Here is a 23,741-nt window from a genome sequence, read left to right on the forward strand (position 1 = left end):
ATGATTGACAGGTTTTTTACAAAATGATTGACAGGTTTTTTACAAAGTGATTGACAGGTTTTTTACAAAGTGATTGACGGGTGGGCTTGGCTATCACGTGACAAAGTGATTGACGGGTGGGCTTGGCTATCACGTGACAAAGTGATTGACAGGTGGGCTTGGTCGTGCAAGAGATCTCTGGCAAACTCGCGCATGCGCAGGTCGCGAGGCTTGGCGGAGGTGTGCGGAGACTTTTGCGCCATTTTGGAATGAAATTTGGGGAGATCAAAAAGTTGCGCCAGCTGCGCCAAAATCCTACTACTGCTGGTAGCCCTGTCTTTTTAGTTCCCACTCCCTCTCGTTTATCCTTATCGCCTGGCCCCTTTCTTTTTGCACGCCGACAGGAAAAAGAAAGAATTCAACCACACTTTGTGGGAAAAAATATTTCTACTTCAACTTAGATTCGTCTGTCGGACTTCCGAGGCTCAGATTCTTTAAACTTTGCTTCTGGGAGTACATTTTGCGTTCGCCCAGGCTAAGAAAGATTTGGATTGATTTGTTGTGCCCGGTAGATGTCACTAGCTGGGGACCAAACGACCTCGCCGCCAGCAAAGCGCCAAAGAACTACAGAAAATTCCGACCATCGAACTACCAACAACTCGTTAGCCTGCAACAACCACGTTAACAACTCGGTAAGATACGAAGCTACAGGCCCCATAAGGGAGTCCATATATGGGATGGGAGTGCGTGGGAGTGTTGCTAATTCTTGCATGAACTTTCATTTTCACGTTTTTTTCCTTCTCTCCTTTCCTAGTCTCAGTCTGTCAGAGACGAGGGACAAGCTGAAAAAATGGATATTGACGAAGGATTGTACTCACGGCAACTGTAAGTTTGGGATATTTCTATTTCAGGTCCCGCCTTCGTTTGATCCCCATAGCTCGTTAGGAAATATTATTGCTGACTAGGAAGAATGCTATGTCACTTTGTGACTTATTCAAATAACTTTTCACGGACGTTTGTCTAGATGCGATTTTCGCGATTTTGTAAAGGTTGTGTCCGTGATGTAGCTGTTATTATAGTTTAAAACTATTCTGTATAGTACACGCTGTACATATTTAGACAATTTGGACAGAAATATGAGATATTAAATTGCCATGATAATAAAGGGAGAAATAATTATAGTTTTTTTTAACAATTTTGTATAGAACACATAGTACATATTTAGATAATTTCGGCAGAAATGTGAGATGTTAGCTTGCCATGATAATAAAGGGAGAAATCACAAGGCTCTGCTATTATTGTTGCATCGTTTGGTTCTAAGTAGGCACCATAATTTGATTAGTGTGAATTTAGATGTAGTCTGATACTTAATTTGATATGGCAATTTCAGTGTTTATTTATAATAAAGACAGATAAGATTTGGGATTTGGATTTGATACCTTGACTGAAACCAGTAGGTTCTGAAAATACATGGAAAAGAGACAGGGAAATTGGAGAAATAGATGCAGGCATGGGGGATAAATCTGACTAAACACATCTGATTCAGACTAATGCGCCTCAACCTTAGTATTGTTATCAGCATACTCAGTACATTTCCCCTTTTTTTCAGTTATGTGTTGGGGCATGAGGCCATGAAAAAGATGGCTGTTTCCAATGTCCTCATCTCTGGATTGAGGGGTCTTGGTGTAGAAATAGGTGTGTATAAGGGCATTGAATATTTTAAGAAATGTTGTGCTTGGTCCTTGCCTATTATTCAGCAGTTTCAAAAAGCCCAAAAGCATTTAGAAAAAATCTAGAATCTTGAAGATAAATTTACATTAATTACATTTCTCAGTGAATCTTTATTCTTGTTTCAGAAATCCAAAATTGCCCAAGGCCACATATTTTTGATACTATTAGAACAGCAAAATCTTGTTTCTCATAGCAACAATTTATCACCCTGTAAATACAGAATATCTGTACATATTATTTTTAGAGCTTGTTCATTCATTCAACTTATTGTATTTGCAGCCAAGAATGTTGTGCTGGGTGGGGTGAAATCTGTCACTCTTCACGATACAGGAGCTGTTGAGCTCTCAGACCTCACCTCTCAGGTATAACAATCTATTCACTTTATGCTGTAGCTTTTATAGTAAAACTTTACCTTTGTTCATCTATTACAATACAAAATGCAAAATAATACACGAAAAAGCATATGATAAAGAATATATAGGGCTCTCAGTAGTTAGAACCATTCTTCTCTCTGGTTCTAGAGGATGTAGGGTGTGTCTTTTGGGGTAATTTATAGCACTTACCGATACTAGGAGATTGTTATTCCTCCTTTTTTCCTGTTAGAATCCCCACTTGCCACACCAAACTCAACCTCCCTCAGAACCTGTCCATGATTTCAACCCTACACCCACCCTCCCACCCTCAGCCATGAAGATTGACAATCAAGGGTATATCCATTCCCATGGATTTCTCATTTACTGTGGCCCTCTGTGATTCATTATCATTAGTTTTGACCAACATCGCCATTTTTATTTCAGTTTTTCCTGAATAAGAAAGATGTTGGTAAGAACAGAGCGGAGGTCTCACATCCAAGGATTGCAGAGCTTAACACCTATGTCAGTATGTCCGTCAACACCCAGAAGCTAACAGAGGAATTCATCAATAAATTCCAGGTATCTGTTGCTGAGAATTAACAAGCAGCAACTCACTATCCCCCCAAGTTGCTGCATCTCATTACAAAGTGTATTTTTAAAACAGAGGGATAATTAATTTTATTTGGTTAGGTGGTGGTGCTCACAGAGTCCTCTCTAGAAGAGCAGCTATGGATCAGTGATTTCTGTCATTCCAAGGGAATCAAGCTGATCATATCGGACACCAAGGGTCTCTTTGGGTATGCTGCATCATTAGCATTTGGTGCTCATCTTTTATTAGACTGTCACATTTCCTTAAGCAACACGCAGGCACCTCTAACATCACACTGCACAAAAATTACCCAATAACACCTCTCAATAAATGGCTTGCAACAAGCACCTACCTTGCTAGGTCAGTAATGCCAGCTTTGTTTGCTGACACTTTTGATTCTGTTTGTGTGGGGCTTTAGATGTTGAAGACATAGATTCCCATGTTACTGCATGTGATAAATTCAACATGCATTTATAGTGATTTCATGTGAAAATAGACATTGTTAGCAACTTACCCCTTACAAGATTTGCGTAGGTATTTCAATGCTATATTTGGATTGATTAATTGTATTTTGTTTTATTTCTTTTGCAGGCAAATATTTTGTGATTTTGGTGAGAGCTTTACTGTGGTGGACACTAATGGAGAGCAGCCAGTTAGCAATATGATCTCTGCTGTTAGCAAGGTATCGCCCTGTACTACAATACCATGAGTACACCCTAGTCATACACCAATACACCCTAGTCATAGACCAATACACCCTAGTCATACACCAATACACCCTAGTCATACACCTCCAATACACCCTAGTCATACACCATTACACCCTAGTCATACACCAATACATCCTAGTCATCACCTCCAATACACCCAAGTCATACACCAATACACCCAAGTCATACACCATTACACCCTAGTCATACACCAATACACCCTTGTCATACACCTCCAATACACCCTAGTCATACACCATTACACCCTAGTCATACACCAATACATCCTAGCCATAGACCAATACACCCTAGTCATACACCATTACACCCTAGTCATACACAATTACACCCTAGTCATACACCAATACACCCTAGTCATACACCAATACACCCAAGTCATAGACCAATACATCCTAGTCATACACCAATACACCCTAATCATACACCAATACACCTCAGTCACCCATCAATACTTTTTCGACACAAGCTGCACCTTAGGCACCCTGATCATGAAGGGCTTTATGTTAATGAACCATTTATTATTTGGAATGTTGTAGGATGCACAGGGCGTGGTCACCTGTCTAGATGAACAGAGACATGGCTATGAGACTGGTGATTACGTCACCTTTTGTGAAGTCCAGGTTTGTGCTATTAATTAGTTTCAATGTTTTTTCCCTTGTTTATTTTTATGGGGTGAGGATTCTACAAATCTCTCATCAACAATCCCTGATACTAACATCATTTTTCCTCCCAGGGAATGACTGAATTGAATAATTGTGAGCCAAGGGAAATCAAAGTTCTAGGTAAGTAAGTAAAGATACAATATTTTATTCATAGTTGATTCCTGTGAACCAAATTATAATTGATTTCTATGAACCAGCTGAAAGCATAATTTGCATGCCATATTGTTCTTCTATTATTCATAAAAAGCCTTAATCATCACACTTTACCAATATCCTTTTGATCACTCTGCAGGACCATATACCTTTAGTATTGGTGATACCTCTTCATATTCAGACTATGTAAGAGGCGGCATTGTTACTCAAGTTAAGATGCCTAAAATTGTCAAATTTGTGAGTACAAAAAAACCTATTTTGATGTGTGGTTCATAATTATACTTTGTTTATGCACCAGCCTTTATGATAATTGTTGTCCCTTTTTATTACAGAAATCTTTTCGACAGTCATTGATGGAGCCAGAATTTGTACTGACAGACTTTGCAAAAATGGAGCGACCGAGCCAACTACATCTTGCATTCACAGTAGGTTTTGTTCCTAATTCTGTACATTTATACGAAAGTGGATTTAATTTTTTTCTTATTCTCCAGTGCTTAAGTGAATACCTCAAGAAACATTCCTCTTACCCAAGACCAAGAAATAAGGTATTTAGAATTATTCCACTTTTACCAACATTACATTCTTTGTTTACTAAATAAGTTATTTGTTCTCTGTACAGGAAGATGCAGAAAAGTTTGTTGCCCTGGCAAAAGAACTGAATGGAAAGCTCTGTGCTAAGGTATGTATTTCTCTGTGAAGTTCTTACCAATATACCGTTGTTTCTAAATTTGTCCATATAAAGATTGTTGCTCCCCACAATATATTTTTACTTGTTTGTGTTCTTAGGTTGATGAAGTAGATGATAAACTGCTGTCCCAGTTTGCTTTTAATGCCAGGGGGGACATCTGTCCGATGCAAGGGGTCATCGGTGGTATAACAGCACAGGAAGTCATGAAGGTACATTCAGAATCTACTGTTGGTGGGTAAATGAAGTTGTGATCTCCCTGTGTAAGACATAAAGAGTCTATTGGTAGTACTGGTCTCCCTGTGTAAGAAAAATGCAGAGCCTAGTGCTAGTAGTGGTCTCCCTGTGTAAGAGGCAAGAGTCTATTTGTAGTAGTGGTCTCCCTGTGTAAGATACATGCAGAGCCTAGTGCTAGTAGTGGTCTCCCTGTGTAAGACACAAGAGTCTATTTGTAGTAGTGGTCTCCCTGTATAAGAAACATGCAGAGCCTAGTGCTAGTAGTGGTCTCCCTGTGTAAGACACAAGAGTCTATTTGTAGTAGTGGTCTCCCTGTGTAAGACACAAGAGTCTATTTGTAGTAGTGGTCTCCCTGTGTAAGAGGCAAGAGTCTATTTGTAGTAGTGGTCTCCCTGTGTAAGATACATGCAGAGCCTAGTGCTAGTAGTGGTCTCCCTGTGTAAGACACAAGAGTCTATTTGTAGTAGTGGTCTCCCTGTGTAAGATACATGCAGAGCCTAGTGCTAGTAGTGGTCTCCCTGTGTAAGAGGCAAGAGTCTATTTGTAGTAGTGGTCTCCCTGTGTAAGATACATGCAGAGCCTAGTGCTAGTAGTGGTCTCCCTGTGTAAGATACATGCAGAGCCTAGTGCTAGTAGTGGTCTCCCTGTGTAAGACACAAGAGTCTATTTGTAGTAGTGGTCTCCCTGTGTAAGATACATGCAGAGTCTGGTGCTAGTAGTGGTCTCCCTGTGTAAGACACAAGAGTCTATTTGTAGTAGTGGTCTCCCTGTGTAAGATACATGCAGAGTCTGGTGCTAGTAGTGGTCTCCCTGTGTAAGACTTTTAAAAGTGGTACATCAAAACCTACTGTGTAGTAGTTGGGCCTTGTGTGGAAGTGGTCACCCTGTCAAGAATCATCTCACTATGGTCAATTGTTGTAATTATAATAGTGCTAGTAGTGGTCTCCCTGTGTAAGACTTTGAAAAGTGGTACATCAAAACCTACTGTGTAGTAGTTGGGCCTTGTGTGGAAGTGGTCACCCTGTGAAGAATCATCTCACTATGGTCAATTGTTGTAATTATAATGTTTTTTTTGCGGTCACAGTAACTGCATTCTGATTGGCTAATAGAGTGGTCCAGAGAATTCTATATCTGCCCTATGTCTGAGAATGGATATTTTGTGCGCGCTGCTCGCCCAAAGTTGTTTTCACTGGCGCTGGAAAAAATAAAAGTTATTTACCAGGTTGAAGTAAGTCTGTATCATGAAATACCGTGACCTCTGCCTTGAAAATACTGACCTTGGTCACAGTATTTCTCGATACGGACCACCCGCCTGGCAAATAACTATATCTGTCTAACCCTTCTGACTCTTGTTTGGGTACATTTCAGGCTTGCAGTGGGAAGTTCAACCCTATTTACCAGCTGTTGTACTTTGACTGTCTTGAGTGCTTACCAGAAGAATCCGATATTCCCGAGGACCAGTGTCAGGCTGTTAGTATACCCATGACTAGGACTGGCATTAACCTATTTGATGTTTGGTATTTCGTGTGTGTTTTATGGAGGATGCACCTCAGTAAATGGGTTTTGAATGAACACTTAATAGAATTTCATCTTCATCCCCTCCTTTCTTCTGGCTTCCTCTAGTAATAAATAAGAGGTATTGTTTACGATATTAATGTTGTTTTATGTTGTACTCTTTTTAGTGTCTCTCCATTTCCAGATAATTCATTTTATGTACTGTATGTACAGAAATTAAAGTTAAATAGCATCTCTTCTCTACAGACTGGCTCCAGATATGATGGCCAGATTGCAGTTTTTGGTAGTGAATTCCAAAAGAAGCTTGGCCAACAAAAGTACTTTGTTGTAAGTAGTCCACTTTTACAGTATCACATCAATTATTACTGTTGAAATGTACTCATGACAACCCAACATTTTGTGAATATTGTCAAGGTTGGTGCTGGCGCCATTGGCTGTGAACACCTGAAAAACTTTGCCATGATGGGGCTAGGGAGTGGTGAGGGAGGTCACATTTACACCACAGACATGGACACCATTGAGAAGTCCAACCTGAATAGGCAGTTCCTTTTCCGGCCTGCCGATGTCCAGGTAAGGCAATACAGTACTTTTGTTTGGCTTAGCTAGCCATGATGAAGATGAGGGTGTTAGAACTACTTTTAATAATGATTATAAAGAAGTTAATTGTAGCCAGTAAATCAAATGTTATTGTTTATCAAGTATAGATAATATTGGTGGTAGTTTTGGTATTCTCAAATGTGCACAATTATAAATGTTTGGCTGAGTAAGATTAGACATGTTAAATACATGAAATTGATGTGGCTTGCAACCTGAATAATCCTTCCCTTAACACCTTTTTATTTTATTATGAACAGAAAATGAAGTCAGAAGTGGCTGCTAGGGCTGTCAAAGTTATGAACCCAGATGTGAACATCACCGCTCATGGCAACAGAGTGGGGCCTGAGACTGAGAGTATCCTTTTTGTCCTGTTAGCATGATTTATAGTGTAATATATAGTGTTGTCTATAAGTCAATGAGATGTTTTTTATGTGAGAGAATAATTCTTAACTCAGCTCACAGAGGTGTATAATGATGATTTCTTCGAGTCATTGAGTGGAGTCACCAATGCACTTGATAATGTAGATGCAAGTAAGTTTATAAGATATAAAAGTATTTCTCTCATCCTCTGAATGAATCCCTAGATACTCAACATTTACTTGTAATACATGACTCTTTTTTCTGACTTGCCTTTCACTCCTGTTCATAGGGATGTACATGGACAGAAGATGTGTGTATTACCGCAAGCCCCTGCTGGAATCAGGGACACTAGGAACCAAAGGCAATGTCCAGGTACTGGCAACATTAAAAAATAGAAAGTGGTATTATCAGGTAAAGTACCAAGTGCCAATTTCTAGAAACATTGGAATTTGTAAAGACAATGTTTACCAGTACAGTATAAAGGGTCTAGTTGAGGCATTGAACAACAAGAATAAAACAGAGAATAAAAAATGGGTGGGCAGGGATATTTTATCTTTGGGTGCTCAATCTTTTAACAGTTAAACCATTCATAACAATATATTGATTATTTTTTTTAATTAAAAGGTGCCTGAATTTGAATATCAAAAGCAAGTGACAATGTAAAATCATGCTGTTCTGTATACTAATGTATGCTGCACCTTGTATTATTGTTTTGATGTGTATGATTCCCTTAGGTGGTGTTGCCATTCATGACTGAGTCATACAGCTCTTCACAAGATCCCCCTGAGAAGTCCATCCCAATCTGCACTCTGAAGAACTTTCCCAATGCCATCGAACATACCCTGCAGGTACAATGATGAGATTCACAAAACATGTAGAGTTGAACCCCTCAGACTTATCATTAGAATGTCAGCACTGTAAACTCAAAACATTGTAAGGTTTATACAGGTGTCTTTTATGAAGTACAAGTAAACTATGTGTGCCTACTCGTGCTTCATAAATTTCAAAAGAATCATTTCAATTTTAGATCGTATTTGGTACCCTAATTGCCCTTCTGTGTCTTACTTGATACTTAACTTAGCTGTGTTGTTGTTGATAGTGGGCCAGAGATGCATTTGAAGGTCTCTTTACGATTCCTGCTGAAAATGTCAACCAGTATGTGTGGTATGTATCAGCAGAAGGATTTACTTGCTTTTGGAATGACAGATAAGATCACTCCTTATCTGTTTTTTTTAGTGACCCGAAGTTCATTGAAAGAACAGACAAGCTCCCTGGCATGCAAGCGGTATGTACAGCATTAAAACAACTTAACTCTGGCTCTAAGATCATTACCAGTTAGTGGAAGAAAAAAAAATGAAAATACATTCCAATTGTAGAGTTGTATGTATCATTATTATGTCCACATATTATCCTGGTTGATGAATCCTTTTTGCTTGGTTTCCAGATGGAGGTTTATGATAGTGTCAAGAAATGTCTAGTGGATGAAAGACCGAAGGATTTTGCTGGATGTGTTTCCTGGGCCCGTCACCTGTTCCAAGAATACTACCACAACACTATCAAACAGCTGCTCTTCAACTTCCCTGCTGATCAGGTATGGAATAGTTACCCCAATCAACCTAAAGTGGATGCCCATAGAACTCCAGCCTAACAGACATCCTAGAATATCAAATACCTTTACATTATGGTCAGTAAATTGCACCATTTGCATTCATTTGTTTATTGTATTTGTTATAGAATGCTTGCCCACAACGTTCCTTAGTTACCCATGTGTAGGGGAGAATGCTTTTTTCTCTTCAACTAATCGTGCCTTCCATTTGATTTAGATGACCAGCTCAGGACAGCCCTTCTGGTCTGGTCCAAAGCGTTGTCCCCACCCTCTTGTGTTTGACCCACGAGAGGTGAGTGTAAAAACAGTGCAACAAATGCCAAAAAAAGGAAACTAAGAGTATATTGAAGCAGGATCATTAAGGAAAATAATTAAATACTTTTCCAGTGACATAAATCGGCTACGCAGCTTAGCAAAAAATCAAGCAGGAGAGAGATGAAACCTTAAGATTTTTGCTGTTGCTTCCAGGGTACTCATTTGGACTTCATCTCTGCTGCTGCAAATCTGCGGGCCTACATGTATGGCATCACTGGGTCTAAGGATCAGCAGTACATTCTCGACATACTAAAGGGTATCACTGTACCTGAATTCGTACCAAAGTCTGGTGAGTGCCTACTTGTTACTATTCAACTATCAGAGGCTTGTGCCACCAAACACCCATAGATGCTACCTATTCCTTACCAGGAGAACATGCAGATTATTAAACTGTGAACTGATTTTTTTCTCAGGTGTAAAAATAGCTGTGACGGACCAAGAAGCAGAAGCTGAAAGAAACACTGGTGGGAACATGGGTATGTTCAGGAGTCTTGATTAATACAGTGGAACCTGGATTTTACAATACTGGATTTTACGATAACGTTTCTTTCTCCCGGCGGAAATACAGTGAAATGTATGAGAAATTATCTCGATCTAACGATATTGGATACAACGATATTCTCGATTTTACGATAAAATCTTTTCTCCCAAGCGTAATTTTGACCTCGATACAGACAACAAAGTTAAATGCAGATTACAGTTTACAGAGAGTAACTGTACAGTCTTACACAGAGTACAATTACAAAATCATTATTTTTTGGAAGTTGATAATTAACCCGACCTCGCTACAACGATATTTTCAATGGATTTTCCTTTATATCGTAAAATCGAGGACCTCTTTTTAACGATACCTCGATTGTACGATCAATTTTCTTTCTCCCGAGGCACATCGTAAAATCCAGGTTCCACTGTAAGGCTGTGATTTAGTATATTATAGCTTATTCTTCAGTTGCAGATTTATTTGAAAATTCCATGTTAGGCGAGACAAAGGCGACATGTCTGTCCTGTAAGAGCAAACAATTCCGCAATCTGTTCCACTAGGCTTTCGAATCTGCTTCACAGTTTCTATCGAATCGCGATGATAAAAGGCCTGTTTTAATCCACTGACATCCATAAACTACTGGTGGCTAAAACGTAATGCTCCCGGTCCTTTTTGAAAATACAAAAAGATATTACAATCCTCATGTGACGATCTGTCTTTGTACAGATGAAGACGATGTTGACTCCGTCAAAAGTGCCATGCCCACTCCTGAATCGCTTCAGGGATTCAAAATGAACCCAGCTGACTTCGAGAAGGTAAGCACAAGCCTTGTATGCCATTCCCTTCCTTTTTCTCGGCACGGGGTGATCAGATCATGTTTGCCTTTGCTCATGTCGCACTCACGGGACTGGAAAGGGAGGGGTGGATGTCTTTGTGGGCTGCGAGTAGGAGACAAGTTGTTGTTTTCAATACACCCTCCTTACCCCACCATAAACCTGTCAGGACGCTTAGCGGCCCGGTTGCTTGCCGCATCCTTCAGTATAGTGTGATATTCAAATGATCACAGTCAAAGGTGTCCAATCACAGGAGTTGACCACCCCTGCATAACCCATAATATGCGGCATAACGTTACCCCTTTTTGCAGGATGACGACACCAACTTCCATATGGACTTCATTGTGGCGGCATCTAATCTGCGAGCTGCGAACTACGATATCCCTCCCGCAGATAGACATAAGGTAACCCTTTTTTTGATCGGCATCTTCGTGATGCTTACCACGATATTTCCCCTTAGGTTGTCGTAAGGCAAGTGTATAACTTTTTAACCAACATTTTTTGCAACAGCGAGCCTCTTTTACTGGCTTGATTGTTTCCTAAGCGTCTTGTTTTGCATTTGTAGAGCAAGCTGATAGCTGGCAAGATCATCCCAGCCATCGCAACAACCACAGCGATCGTGAGTGGACTCGTCTGTCTTGAGCTCTACAAGGTAAGTACAATGGGTTCATTATATACTCCTTGACATTTGTGCTTTTCATGGGAAGGTTTAGTTTCGAAACCGCCCTTTTAAGAGTTGAGATCCATAGGGGACTTGCGCTAAGAGATCACGTGACCTTTCTGAGTGGCAAATTCAAAACAAAATAATCAGAAACGACCGCGCCCGTCACACCAGAAAACGACGAAAAAATAAAACTAAGCCATTTATGAAAAAAAAAAGAATTCTGTTTCTATTTTTTTTTTTTTGTAAGCGCTGAATAAGGTGCTTTTTGTTGCTGTTATTTTGCCACTAAAAGCCTGGGCGCGCGCTAGTTTGCCACCCAAACAGTCACGTGATTTCTTAGCCCAGGTCCCCTATTTTACCCCCATTCTTATACCTTTCCCATAACCCGTCTACCTCATCGGTGTGTTTCGAAAAGATGCCGTGAAAGATATTGCAATCAATTTTTCGCAATCTGAGCTATTTATCTTTGGAAACATTTATAGCCAAATTCGTTGTTGCGCGACCACGTCGATTCCAAAATCTTTGTCTAGTTTTGTGATGGGGCGTAGTCAGTCAAACAAGTGGGTGCGGCCAACTTTGTTAACAACGTTATTTATTACAGCTTGTCCAAGGGAGTAAGAAATATGAAACCTTCAAAAACGGCTTCATCAACTTGGCACTCCCGTTCTTTGGATTCTCAGAGCCTATCGCCGCCCCAAAAAGCAAGGTGGGTTATTGGGTTCCCTGTTTATAGCTTTACCAACTTTAGTCACCAGACTTTTGGTCAAGTCAGTCGGGCACGCATTGTTGCACCTTGTTGCAGACAGTCACTCAGTTAGGGGGACGTAAAAGGCGAACAGTCGCTCAATCAAGGAGAAAGTCTTTCTAACTCTAGATCAATCTGTCTCTGGATCATTAAAACATTCAGTTAGGGAGAGTCAGTTGCTCAATCAATGAGACGGTCATTCCGTCGCTAGATTAAACATAGTTAATAAGTTGCTAAAACGGGGAGACAGCTGGTGTAACTAGAAAGACTACAGACAAGCTGTAGAAAAACTAGATGGTCTGCGTAGGCGTGGTGTAGACAAGGTATAAATCAGCACAAGGTTAAAAAGGTATGTTATGCGCCTCTGTGAAACAGAGTGGTTGCGCTAAGTCTCGAGCGTTTGCCCTTCGTCGGAGCTGCTCCGAAGAAGAGCAAACGCTCAAAACGTAGCGCAACCACTCTGTTTCACAGAGGCGCTTAACATACATTTTCAACCTTGTGTTGATTTATACCTTGGGGAGACAGATGGTTGCAGAGTCAATCAGAAAGACGGTCGCTATGTTGTCCAGGCGTCATTCTGCTCGCCCCCATCGTGTCACCGTAAGACAGTGGACCTATACTCCCGGACCTATAGGTCCGTTGACAATCTCTTGTTAACCACAAAGACGTTTTGAATTCTTCTAGTACTACGACACGGAGTTCACACTGTGGGACAGGTTTGAAGTTCAAGGAATCAAGGAAAATGGCGAGGAGATGACCCTACAGGAATTTATTGACTACTTTAAGGTAAAGAAGGATACATATAGTTAGCTATTATATAGCTAGCGTGCTCGTTACCAGAACTTGAATTCTTGCGCACTTGTTTCTGACGTTTTCGGTAAACACTTTATTGCCAGTGCGCCACAGGCCCTCCGCGCGTAAAAAAAAAAAAAAAAGAAGAAAATTACACTATGACTTGTGATGTTGCAAATTGTTTGTTTTGCGATTTCCAGGAGAAGGAACGCCTGGAGATTACTATGCTGTCGCAGGGCGTGTGTATGCTCTACTCTTTCTTCATGGCGCCTGCGAAGCTCAAGGAGCGCTTGGCTAGCAAGTAAGTTCAATTTATAAGCCTCGTGACCGGATCGGCTGCCTTTGCTGGTTATCGCTTATAGAAGTTTATCGCTTACATCCTGCATTTGCATTAAGATAAAATCATAGTAAACTATGATAAAATCAACGCGCGATCATTGACGGGTTGACTGCTTCTAAGCAAGTTCAAATTTTTAATTTGATTCCCGTCTTTCTTTCTCTCTTTTTTTTTTTTTTTTTGTCGTTATTTCTAGGAGGGCAGCGCAAGGTAGAAGGGCATATGTTTCTTGGTTCGATATCGATGCCGAGTATGGCTCCAAAAATAACACCCTATAATTCTGTTTATCTGTGTATATGGTCCTTTTCTAATAGCATGGATTCCTTTCTTACCCAGGGTAAGCGAGGCCGTGGTGAAGGTATCAAAGAAAAAGATCAAGCCACACGTCAAAGCGCTTGTGTTGGAGCTTTGCTGTAACGACGAGAACGACGAGGATGTCGAGGTCCCGTATGTCCGCTACTCCTTCCGCTGAACGCACCACCGCAGGCGAACCACAGGACTCCCGCACTAGAAAAAGACTTCGGATTGTAGCTGATTTACACCAAGCAATCTTGTAGTGTCGAACCAAAACGATAAATGCCAAGATACTACGTCTATGTTCGTTGTATTTTTTTTTAGCCTGATGTAATGGAATTTTCGTCTTCCTCACTTTTGTCCTCAAAAGTAATATCCGTTTGGTTTCGTAAATAAAAAAATATATAGTCAAATATACAATGGTGTTGACTGGTATAAATAGGTCCGACCGCTTTACAACTTTAAAGTTGAAATTGGTCAAAGAGGCGTTTAATTCTTTTTTTTTTTTTTTTTTTTCAAGTCGGTGCTTTAGTCCTCTTTCGCGTGCGGCGTCCATCAATTGTTCGCGCGCTAACCCAATAAATATCACCCTATTCTGCTTATTATTAGCAATGGCTCTTCGTGCGCATGCGCTATCTTATGGGTCTCTGTATGCAAATGAGGAGGTAGAATCAGCAGTTTTTTGTACCATTGTACTACGGTGAAGGCAATAAAAGAAATAGTGGGTGGGGTAAGGTAGCGAGTACAAAAAGAAAATGGTGTAGCGTGGGGGACTCCCATAAAACCAGACGGGGGATAATAAAATCAAATTTATAAGTAATGGATATAACTTTGGGTGTGGTCAACAAAAAATCTTACCCCTAAGAGAGTACATCAGGTGTGGTCAAAACATAGCACTTGGTAGAATTATGTACCCTAAAAGATGGGACGATCAGTCCTGTCTATTTTTATAGTTTTCCCCCCTTCCCAGGGAAAACCAACCCTGTTCTCTTAATTCAACCCTGACTGGGCTGGCGCTCGGGCTATTGTGATATGCTCACTTCTGAACACTCGTTTTTGGAGTAAGCATACTGCATTATGCTGTAGTTTATGATCATATATCAGTTTTGAGTTTGTAAGCACTCACTGAAGATGGTGCCCCTCCGCCACAGGAGTCAGGTACTCGTTCCTTTCACAGCGATAAAAAAACTTACCCGAGTGGATCGGGGGAGCGCACACCTTTCTCGAATTCCATAACGTCTGTAAAACAGTTTAATAGTATTGCTGCTCGGATTTAACCCCGTACCTCATCATGCCCCTTCTTTGTCTCCAAAGAGCGCTGTCTTTTGGGTTTCCTGTGTACTTCCAATTAAAATAATTGGTGCTTTCTTATGATTGGCTAACTTCACCGTCTTCATTTAAAGATGGCGGCCAAACACTTTCCGGTTGCTGCAACACAACAAGAACAGCTCCCCTCTTGACAACACTTACTTCATTAGACGCACAATAATGGCGGGCGAAACTAACACCGGACAAGTTAAATGGACACACATGGCACCTTCACATGCAGTGAAGAGAGATGCGGGTCCGAAATATTCGCGATTTGGTGAGCGCATTCGCCATGTTACCCCGGGAGCGCTGCAATGCTCAATGTTTTGTGGTGGAAAGCAATGCAAATACGAAAACCCAAACAAGATAAAAACTGATGAAATGGCGATAAAAGGACTTTATTCTTCATGGTGAGAAACTAGACCAGGCTTTGAGGATAGAAAATTAATAACAGTGCAGAATGTCAATTAATGAGCCTTGGTGTTTGGTTCACTGGAAATCAGGGGAGGTTTATATTTCAGGCGCAGTGCCGTTAATCGTTGCAGAGTTTTTGAGAATGTTTTGAAAGAGCTCGAATAAACGTAAATGGCTATCTCCCTCTTGATATTTTTTTCAGGATAACTAAGGACATCCTTGCGACTGCTAGGCCATCGTCTGAGGTCATCAAGAGCCACTGTGTACTCGAGCAGTTCAAAGAGTAAGGGAAATTTCTTTTTCATTTATTATATTACAACTTGCATAGTTTTTTATCGATTTAAGAACCCTTTAAGAATATAAACAAGAATTGTTTTCATAGCAACGGCGAATCGCTTATATAAGGATATAAGGATTTTATTATCTAAAAAGAAAAAGATACCCTTTTCCTTTTTAGACTAATTCATGTTTATTTTTTACTATTTGATGTATGTTAGCAAAGAGGTAATAACAGTTAAGTCATGCGATATAAGATCTTCAAATAAGAAGCCTGTTGTTTCAGTACTTAACCCCCTATATTTAGAGTCAGTCAGCTGCATATTGATGTTGGCATGGAAACAAAGCATACCTAGTCAATTCTTTGATCAGAAAATCTAAATCCTCTATTTTTCATAAACATGTTTCTGCAGAAAAGGGGTATATTAGTGTATTTTTTTTATTCTACAGTGCAGAAGAGTGTATGTTTTGAGAAATAATAATGCTTTTTCTTTTGTAGTCTTACAACTTCCTGCTAAAGATGATAAATAGCTGTTAGCTTATTTAAGTGACATTTTACTTTTAATGGGGTCAGTTCTAATGCCTATATGTCTGTTCTGAGAATGTTATTTACCCACTAGATGAATGTATTATGTTGCGCAGCTGAGATATCAAATTGGGATTGTTCCTTTTGAGAAGTGGAAAATAATTGTCAATTGGAAATTCAAATTTTGACTTTTCCTCACAGTCTTGACATCAAGTCTGTTTTGACTGGTATAACGTTTTGACAGTCATGTCTTTTTACTCACAGTCTGGGCATCAAGTCTATTATGACTAAGGGTATAGCATTGTGACAGTTATGTTTTTTCTCACAGTGTGGGCATCAAGTCTGTTTTGACTAAGGGTATATAGTATAGCATCATGATAGTTATGTGTCTTTCCTCACAGTCTTGGAATCAAGTCTATTATAAACCTTCAGCACCCAGGAGAACATGCGAGCTGTGGTTATGGATTGCAGGACTCTGGCTTCTCTTACGACCCTGAGGCATTTATGCAGGTGGAAAGTAAGATCAAGATCTGAATTGTAAATCCGTCTTTATCTTAATGGGACTGGTGGGCACTTGTACAATCTATTTGATTATGTGCAGTCCAATAAATCATGTTCATTTTCATTTTTTTTAATTTAAATGATCAGATAAGGAATTTGATTGCTTTTGCCTGTCTCCTGGGAAGAGGGAGGTTGCTAAATGAGGCACTGTTGAAGTTATTTGTTTGAAATCCAATAATTACACTATCTTTTTGGGAATTATCTACTTTTTCCCATTTAATTTCTTCATTTAGGTTGGGCGGCTGAAGAAAGGATTTATTGGATTGCATTGTCCTTCACTGGGTTTCCTAATTGTTTCTTTGTATGTTTAACGATACCATAAACCCAAATGGCTTCATTTAGGGTTGAATTTTTTTAATGATGCTATTCGGTGACAATAGGTACACTCTAGATGTTAGCAAAAAAAAAACACCAAAATCTTAAATACTCTCCAGATATTCAAGAAAAACCGAATTCAAATGAGTGTTGCATTATTCGCAAAGGCGTCAATAATTCCATAATTCTGTTTACTTAGCTCAAAGTTCCGCGATCAACATTCGCGGGAACTTAATTTTACCGCTTTTCCTCTGATTAGCTTACAAGCACGTCAGTATTATTATCGACATTCCATCAGTACATTTTAACTGAGATTTATCCGTATTTATATCAACTTTATAAGCGTTTACACTAAATTTTGTATATTTGTAAAAATATGCCAAGATTAAGTAAGGATCCTTGGCTTCCTTCGAAGAAGGCCAAGCGAGGAAGAAAGCCCAAAACAGAGAGTTCACAGTCTTTTTACCTTTTCCACGCTCTACTTTTCTTCGGTGCAAGTCGCTTTGTTTGAGCGCCTTGGGGTTTTCCCACTGCATGTAGAATGTGCAATGTGATTGGTTCCCATACGCTGCTTTATGTGCTCTTTGTCTGTCATTGCTGTAACACTGCCTCTAATGTTTACACAACTTCAATCCTCGATATATCGCACAATCAAATTTCACCCCATCTTACTCTAAATATCTGAATTAAAGGTGCACTTCTAACCGCCCAATTCCTGCGCAACTTGGCAAGCTTCTAGTATAGATATTGTTCTGTCACACCATGCCATGGATAATCAATAGCTTTTTTGGCTACGGATTTGATTAGCGTGTTGTAGCCAAAGTCACAAAATTATTCTACTCCTAACTTTGGCCCTTGACTATTCATCAACAAGGCTGTATGATGTCAAATGTAGACATGGTTTGTCAGTTCAGTGGATGACGATGGATATAAAGCAGATCCTGGGAGATAAACACATATATTTATATAAAAAATGATTATTTTAGGAGGAAAGCACAATCATTAAGCTTTTATATGATATATACTTTGTTGGCATTTGCTTTAATCCGACGCGAGTGTGAGCAATTTTGCCAGGACGATCGGGGTAATTACTACTTGGGTCTACGTTATCCTTAAGCAACATATCTGAAAATAGGGGTGTTACAGCTCACCCTTAGATCAGCCCATTGGTAGCCATGGAAACACTTCCCTCTACTGCATGGTGTGAATGATCAGTGTAGTGGGCCACTATGAAAATAAGTCCAAGAAAAATATGTTCTTGATACAAAGGTAACTATCTATCTCCTGCCCTTCTAAAAGGTTTGATCTGTCCTTGTCATTTAACTCCTTAAATAATATCCACCTTTTTTTTGTTTGTTTTCAGTTTTCTTTTACAACTTTGGATGGTGAGTACCATAAGAAAAATAATGAGCACAAACCTTTTTTTCATTTATCCTTTTTCTATTCATTGAACAAAATATTTTGATATGATATTGTTTATGTATTGTCTATGATATTTTCCAGGAATGATTATGGTGTGCGTTCCCTGGAGTCCATTCTAGACATGGTGAAAGTGATGTCATTTGCACTACAGGAAGGAAAGGTGTAGTATAAGCCAAACTTCTCCATTTCTCAGACATTTGTCTTTTAGCTTTCAAACAAAAATGAACTTTGTAAAAAATTCTTATTTTACAGACTGCTGTCCATTGCCATGCTGGATTGGGTAAACAAATTGTTACAGCTATATCTATTACCTTGAATTTGCTTACAATTATTCATGGCTATAACTTGAGTAATGAACATAGGATATTGGAATTTTAACAGGAGTCTTCTCTCTTCACAGGTCGAACTGGTGTTTTAATTTGCTGTTATTTTATTTATTCAGACAGACTAACTGCCGAAGAGGTAATTTTACTATTTTCATATTTATCTTTCATTAAAAAAATTGATAAATCATGGATTTATTAAGGCACTAATTATTATGTGTTTTTTCTTTTTCGAAGGCTATTCATTTGATGAGAAAAAACAGGTACAAATATAATTATATATTATAACAGTAAAAGTGCTCAAACTGTAGCAAAATTTACCTTCCTGATAATCAGATGAAACATAAGCAAAAGACATGGAGCTACTGTAGGCTGCATTATTTCCAGTGCAGCCCAAATACAAAGTCTAACTACCATCAAAGAATTGGATTTCCTTATGCACAATTTAGCAAGACAAGGAATTTTTCTCAGTTGGGGAAACCATTGGTTATTTATTGTGTTTATCATCTATACATTATTAATTTGTAGTACCTAGAAATCTGCAAGCAAGTAGGTGTTTCACACCTGATGTCCTAGTTTCTATTTTGGTTAGGCCTAAAGCAGTACAGACTCGTGGTCAAATTGAGTGTGTCAAGGATTTCTACAAGTTCCTATCTCATCTGTGGGTGATTTTCCCATCAAGGTATAAAAGTGAAATTATTATCTGGTTATCTGATAATTATCTGGTTAAGTATATAGCTTAATAGACCCATGTATTATCACTGCGAATCTATGTGTTGTTGGCCTATTCCCACTAGTTAAGAACACTGAGAAGAAAGCAGGGATGTAAGATGCTTTGAGCTTGTGAAGATCAGTGTCAAGGGGACACAAGCGGAGAGATTGATCTCAGTTACTGAGCTTAAGTGTGCGACAGAGGTCAGAACGACTGCGCAAGAGACTTACGAATTTGTTTTTCACATTCGTAAGCTAAGTCTCCACTTCTCTATTTCCTTTGCTATTGAGTAGCATAGTTCCTGTATACGATTGAGGTGGATTGCTGAGACTAACTATGGTACAAGGTGGGACACACCCTCTAATTTGATTTTCTGGTCCTAGTCATTCAGAGGCAAAACAATTTACACTCGAGAACTACTTGAAAAAACAAAGACACTTGTTGCACGGAATGGAGGCTCGAGAGCTACGTAACATACCCAAGGTAAAAAAATATGATAAATAATGTACTTGGAGAGTATCCAGGAGATTCAAAGGGAGTGTCAAAATCTACTTTTTTTAAAGCAATGGGCTTGAAAATCACCTAAAAAGAAAATAGCGGAGGTCAACAAATACAAAAATAGAACTATTCTTTGATTGCTGTCCTGTAAGTTTGCGTCATTAGACATCATTGGGTAGTCTACCACCCTCATACTAATAGACGGGTTGAAAACTATATAGCTCATGAAGAACTTTCCATAAATTATAATTTCTCGTGCGATTCCTATTTTCATGACCTCTTAAAAAGCTCATCAGCCGTTAAAGCGATCTGTTTCCTGCTTTTAGATTGTGTTTGCCGTGTGCTCTCGCTTGTTAGAGCTCGCTAGTGTCAAATCCGAGGAAGGAGACATGACATGGAAGTTGCCTAGCGATGCCAAGAAAGCCTTTTCCGAGAAAGAAGAACCGGAGGAGACTGAGATGAGCGCGGACTGCACAGACACAGGGAAGAAGTTGGTGAAAGATTTCAATTTCGAGCGTGAAGATACAGAGACAGAACTCAAACACAATCCTTACGTAGAAAATCGTGTCGACCCAAAGGCACAGGAATGCTCCTTACAGCGTTCACAAAGTACTGAAGACGTCATTAATGACGTCAGAGGCATTGATGACCCGCATCTAGTGCGGCGCCTGTCGGCATTAGGATCGCACGCTGGCCTCTCGCGGGCGCATTCCGAGTCAGACTTGACTGTGCCTCAGTGCTTTGATGTAGAGCGCATGCCCCGTAGGGAGGCGCCGCTGGGCAAGCCTGCAATACACGGTGTTAGATTGGAACCTTTAAATGTCTGCGTGGAAAAAAAAAAGAAAAAGAGTAGAAAAAGTAGCAAGTCTACGAATGATGAAACAAAGGTCGTTAATGCTGATAGTTCTGCTAAGAACAATCCTAAAACCGTTGTTGACAGTGGTATAAGCGGGACTGTGAGTTGTGGGACAGTTACGGCTAGTACTAGTACCCAGTCCACGGAAGAAGATAGAGTGCTGGTGGCGAAGGCCCTAGCAACGAGCGCATGTGCAGATCATGGGGTACATAACAGAACTGAGAAACTAAAGGTATGTCGGCAATCGGCAAAAGGTTTGTGAAAAGAGCGTGTGTTGTTAAAAAGGTTACAACATTGTTGGGTTAACGAATGATACTCTTGCAAGCATCACAGTATTTTCCTAACACCTTCAAAGCAGCATCACATTACATAAACAAGTATGCCACGGTGTTTCTTGGTAAGTGTCATTTCTTGCTGATCAGTTTCTAATATGTGAGGGCTGTTTATAGCTCTTATGCAACGAAGTGTCATTTCTTGATGTACATTTTCTAATATGTGAGATGTTTTCAGCGCAAATTGAATGCGAGTGACTCGGGCTGGGAGGAGCTGAGGACGGAGGGGGACCCCTGGGTGTTGTCCCGGCTTCTCTGGACATGGCTAGAAGAGCTTGCGGTGAGTGCGGAAAAATTCCTAAAAATCTGGGGAAATACTTGGGAATGTAGACAAATTTGGAGCAGGGCAGCTTGGCTTGGTTTAGCTTAAAGGGGTCAGGTCGTCATGTCCGTATCTGCGCATGGCGCTTTCGGTCTTCCTGTTTGTTTTTTTCAGTGTATTAGGACAAGAGAACTATCATATAGATTCATGTGGGTTTCTTTGAGTCAGCATTCAAGCTGACTAAATATGCGGACTAAATATGTCAATTTAAAAAAATGTAGTTATGTTGAGCGTTGTTTTGCGACTAAGCTCTGACTGTGACTGTTCATTTTAGTGCCCTGTGCTGAGTGAGTCCGACATTGAGGGCTTGTGTGATATGACACGTGACCCTATCAAGGCCGTCAAACAACTTCCCAAGGTGCGTAAGGGACGGGGCGGACGAGGGGGTAAGCGAATACGAGAAAGAAAATGACTAGAAAGACAATAAACTTCTCATTGGAGCTACAGGTAGCTTTTCAATACTAATGATATATGAACCACAGGGAACCCGAGATACGCTAGAGTGCTTGTTTACGACAATGGCTGAGGTAAATTTATATTTCTTTGATGTGTTTCTTTTATTTATTGAAACAATATTACACTTGGATAAAACTTTTCTATAGCTTTAGAATACGCTGTATCTTCATGGTCTTGTATGAAACTCCCCCTTTGTGATGTTTTTCAGCTGCTCCCTCTTCCCTCGGCTGACCTGGAAGATCGCGCGCTGCGCAGACTCAGTATGGTTCTCACTCAAAACCGCGTGCTCTCTCTCACCAATCCTCGCGCGTCCTTCGACAGAATGGCATCCAACTCCTCAGAGGGGCTCCCAGAGTCGTCACCCGAGGGGGGTGGTGACGAAGACGACGGTGCGTTCACCGACAATGACTCCACGGCTTCAATGGAATACATGACGTCATCGCCCTCATACAAACTCTTACTCTTTCTCAGAGAACTCATGGGGAGACTTAAGGAAACTAGGCCGTCCAGTCGGCCGTGAAATGGTTATGGTGGTGATGGGGGGTCCAATTTAAAATCTTAATACTCAGTATAGGTCTTTCCTCAAACTCTTGGACTCTTGGTTTCCTCGTGGCTTCCTCGTGCAAATTTTATGATCATATCAGTGCAGTGGAACTCGGATATAGCTAGAGACTTTCGGTATAATGATGTCGATTTCTAGTCCCGCAAGCAGTAATATATATGGGAAATCATCTCGAGAAAACGATGCATTTTGCGGTCCCTTACCGATATCGGTGGTTCTCATATGGGTACTACAGTTCTCACAAAATGGGGAATATGACTCGGGATCGCTTGAAAAGTCATTTGGCATGACAGCTTTATGCCACTCGACGAACAGATATCTTTGTCACCTACACAAAATAACTAATATTGTATGGTGTAATTATTTCAGTCTCTTCGGTTTACGATTTTATTTATTGATGAATATGATTTTTATCGAAAATGTTGATATTTATTAAAATCAAATGTGTCTCGTCAGTGTAACTTTTTCTCCCTCCGGGTAACTTAGTGTGTTAGGGCGATGGCCCCTCGCGGCTTTGTCCCAGATTGGAATCCTGGCTTCGGCCAGGCAGTGACGTGTCAAGAAAAAGGCAGGGTGGTGTCCAGAAAAAGGCAGGGTTGTGTCCAGAACAGCGAATCGCTGAATTCAAGGAACGGTTAAGTCCAAAATGACATTCCTAGCTACGATAGCCTACCAATTGTTTTTTTTTTTTCGGTTAAATGGTCTGCTATCTTGGCCATTATTTTAGACGCGGAGGAAAGGGGCGAGTGATAGTTGTCAAAAAAAGAAGTGAAAAAAAAAAAGTATGTTGAAAAATGGTGGCCAAATAAAGAACTCCGGAATTTACTCGTTGAAATAAAACTCCTAAGCGTATAGGTAGACCTATGGGTCCGGTAATAGGTCGCTAAACTGGAGGTGCCGTAAGCTGCGATTACTAAGCTAAATCTAAGGGACGTAATAGAACCACTAGGGGCGCAATAAACCTTGCGGCACAGTGGTATCCCTCTGAAACTTATTTCTAAGAAACTATTATTATTCCCATATAAAATTAATTGGGTTAAAAAAAAAAAGATATTTCTGCCAAAAAAGTGACACTTCACACAACCAAACAGCTCTGCCCTGGCCTGGCGTTGCTGGGCGGACAGATGGATTTCTCAATATATGACTGAGGGTAATTAAAAAGGCTGGTTACCAGTGGGCCGGTACGGTGGGCAACTTTT

General features: G+C 40.1%; 2 protein-coding genes across 2 annotated transcripts; both read left to right on the forward strand.

The window, feature by feature from the left end:
* The first annotated feature begins 352 nt into the window (after window positions 1-352).
* Window positions 353-14,074, forward strand: LOC5504534 (ubiquitin-like modifier-activating enzyme 1). Its single transcript, XM_032372874.2, has 34 exons — window positions 353-671; window positions 794-864; window positions 1,589-1,674; window positions 1,990-2,072; window positions 2,508-2,642; window positions 2,754-2,860; window positions 3,244-3,334; window positions 3,920-4,003; window positions 4,117-4,165; window positions 4,338-4,435; window positions 4,531-4,623; window positions 4,690-4,743; window positions 4,818-4,877; window positions 4,985-5,095; window positions 6,489-6,590; window positions 6,882-6,962; window positions 7,050-7,205; window positions 7,490-7,586; window positions 7,695-7,763; window positions 7,882-7,964; window positions 8,327-8,440; window positions 8,692-8,756; window positions 8,829-8,877; window positions 9,037-9,183; window positions 9,416-9,490; window positions 9,667-9,802; window positions 9,927-9,989; window positions 10,721-10,809; window positions 11,139-11,231; window positions 11,393-11,479; window positions 12,093-12,197; window positions 12,921-13,022; window positions 13,229-13,329; window positions 13,702-14,074. The coding sequence occupies exons 1-34, from the start codon at window positions 552-554 to the stop codon at window positions 13,835-13,837; spliced, it is 3,192 nt and encodes a 1,063-aa protein (XP_032228765.2). The 5' UTR covers window positions 353-551; the 3' UTR covers window positions 13,838-14,074.
* Window positions 14,075-15,019: 945 nt separating this feature from the next.
* Window positions 15,020-22,997, forward strand: LOC5504533 (protein tyrosine phosphatase domain-containing protein 1). Its single transcript, XM_001625381.3, has 15 exons — window positions 15,020-15,377; window positions 15,584-15,664; window positions 16,585-16,700; window positions 18,423-18,444; window positions 18,563-18,641; window positions 18,734-18,761; window positions 18,882-18,943; window positions 19,042-19,067; window positions 19,397-19,486; window positions 19,900-19,999; window positions 20,341-21,102; window positions 21,381-21,482; window positions 21,799-21,882; window positions 22,007-22,051; window positions 22,189-22,997. The coding sequence occupies exons 1-15, from the start codon at window positions 15,148-15,150 to the stop codon at window positions 22,498-22,500; spliced, it is 2,139 nt and encodes a 712-aa protein (XP_001625431.3). The 5' UTR covers window positions 15,020-15,147; the 3' UTR covers window positions 22,501-22,997.
* Window positions 22,998-23,741: the final 744 nt, after the last annotated feature.

Source organism: Nematostella vectensis, chromosome 10 (genome assembly GCF_932526225.1).
Source record: "Nematostella vectensis chromosome 10, jaNemVect1.1, whole genome shotgun sequence".
Classification (NCBI taxonomy): domain Eukaryota; kingdom Metazoa; phylum Cnidaria; class Anthozoa; order Actiniaria; family Edwardsiidae; genus Nematostella; species Nematostella vectensis.

What these genes read in the sequence shown, in the direction of transcription:
- LOC5504534 (XM_032372874.2), top strand. Translation starts at nt 552, where the DNA reads ATGTCACTAGCTGGGGACCAAACGACCTCGCCGCCAGCAAAGCGCCAA. An exon ending in TCAACTTCCCTGCTGATCAG is followed by an intron (nt 9,184 to 9,415) that starts GTATGGAATAGT and finishes CATTTGATTTAG; the next exon opens with ATGACCAGCTCAGGACAGCC. An exon ending in CTCCCGCAGATAGACATAAG is followed by an intron (nt 11,232 to 11,392) that starts GTAACCCTTTTT and finishes TTGCATTTGTAG; the next exon opens with AGCAAGCTGATAGCTGGCAA.
- LOC5504533 (XM_001625381.3), top strand. Translation starts at nt 15,148, where the DNA reads ATGGCGGGCGAAACTAACACCGGACAAGTTAAATGGACACACATGGCA. An exon ending in AGCTACGTAACATACCCAAG is followed by an intron (nt 20,000 to 20,340) that starts GTAAAAAAATAT and finishes TCCTGCTTTTAG; the next exon opens with ATTGTGTTTGCCGTGTGCTC. An exon ending in CCGTCAAACAACTTCCCAAG is followed by an intron (nt 21,883 to 22,006) that starts GTGCGTAAGGGA and finishes TATGAACCACAG; the next exon opens with GGAACCCGAGATACGCTAGA.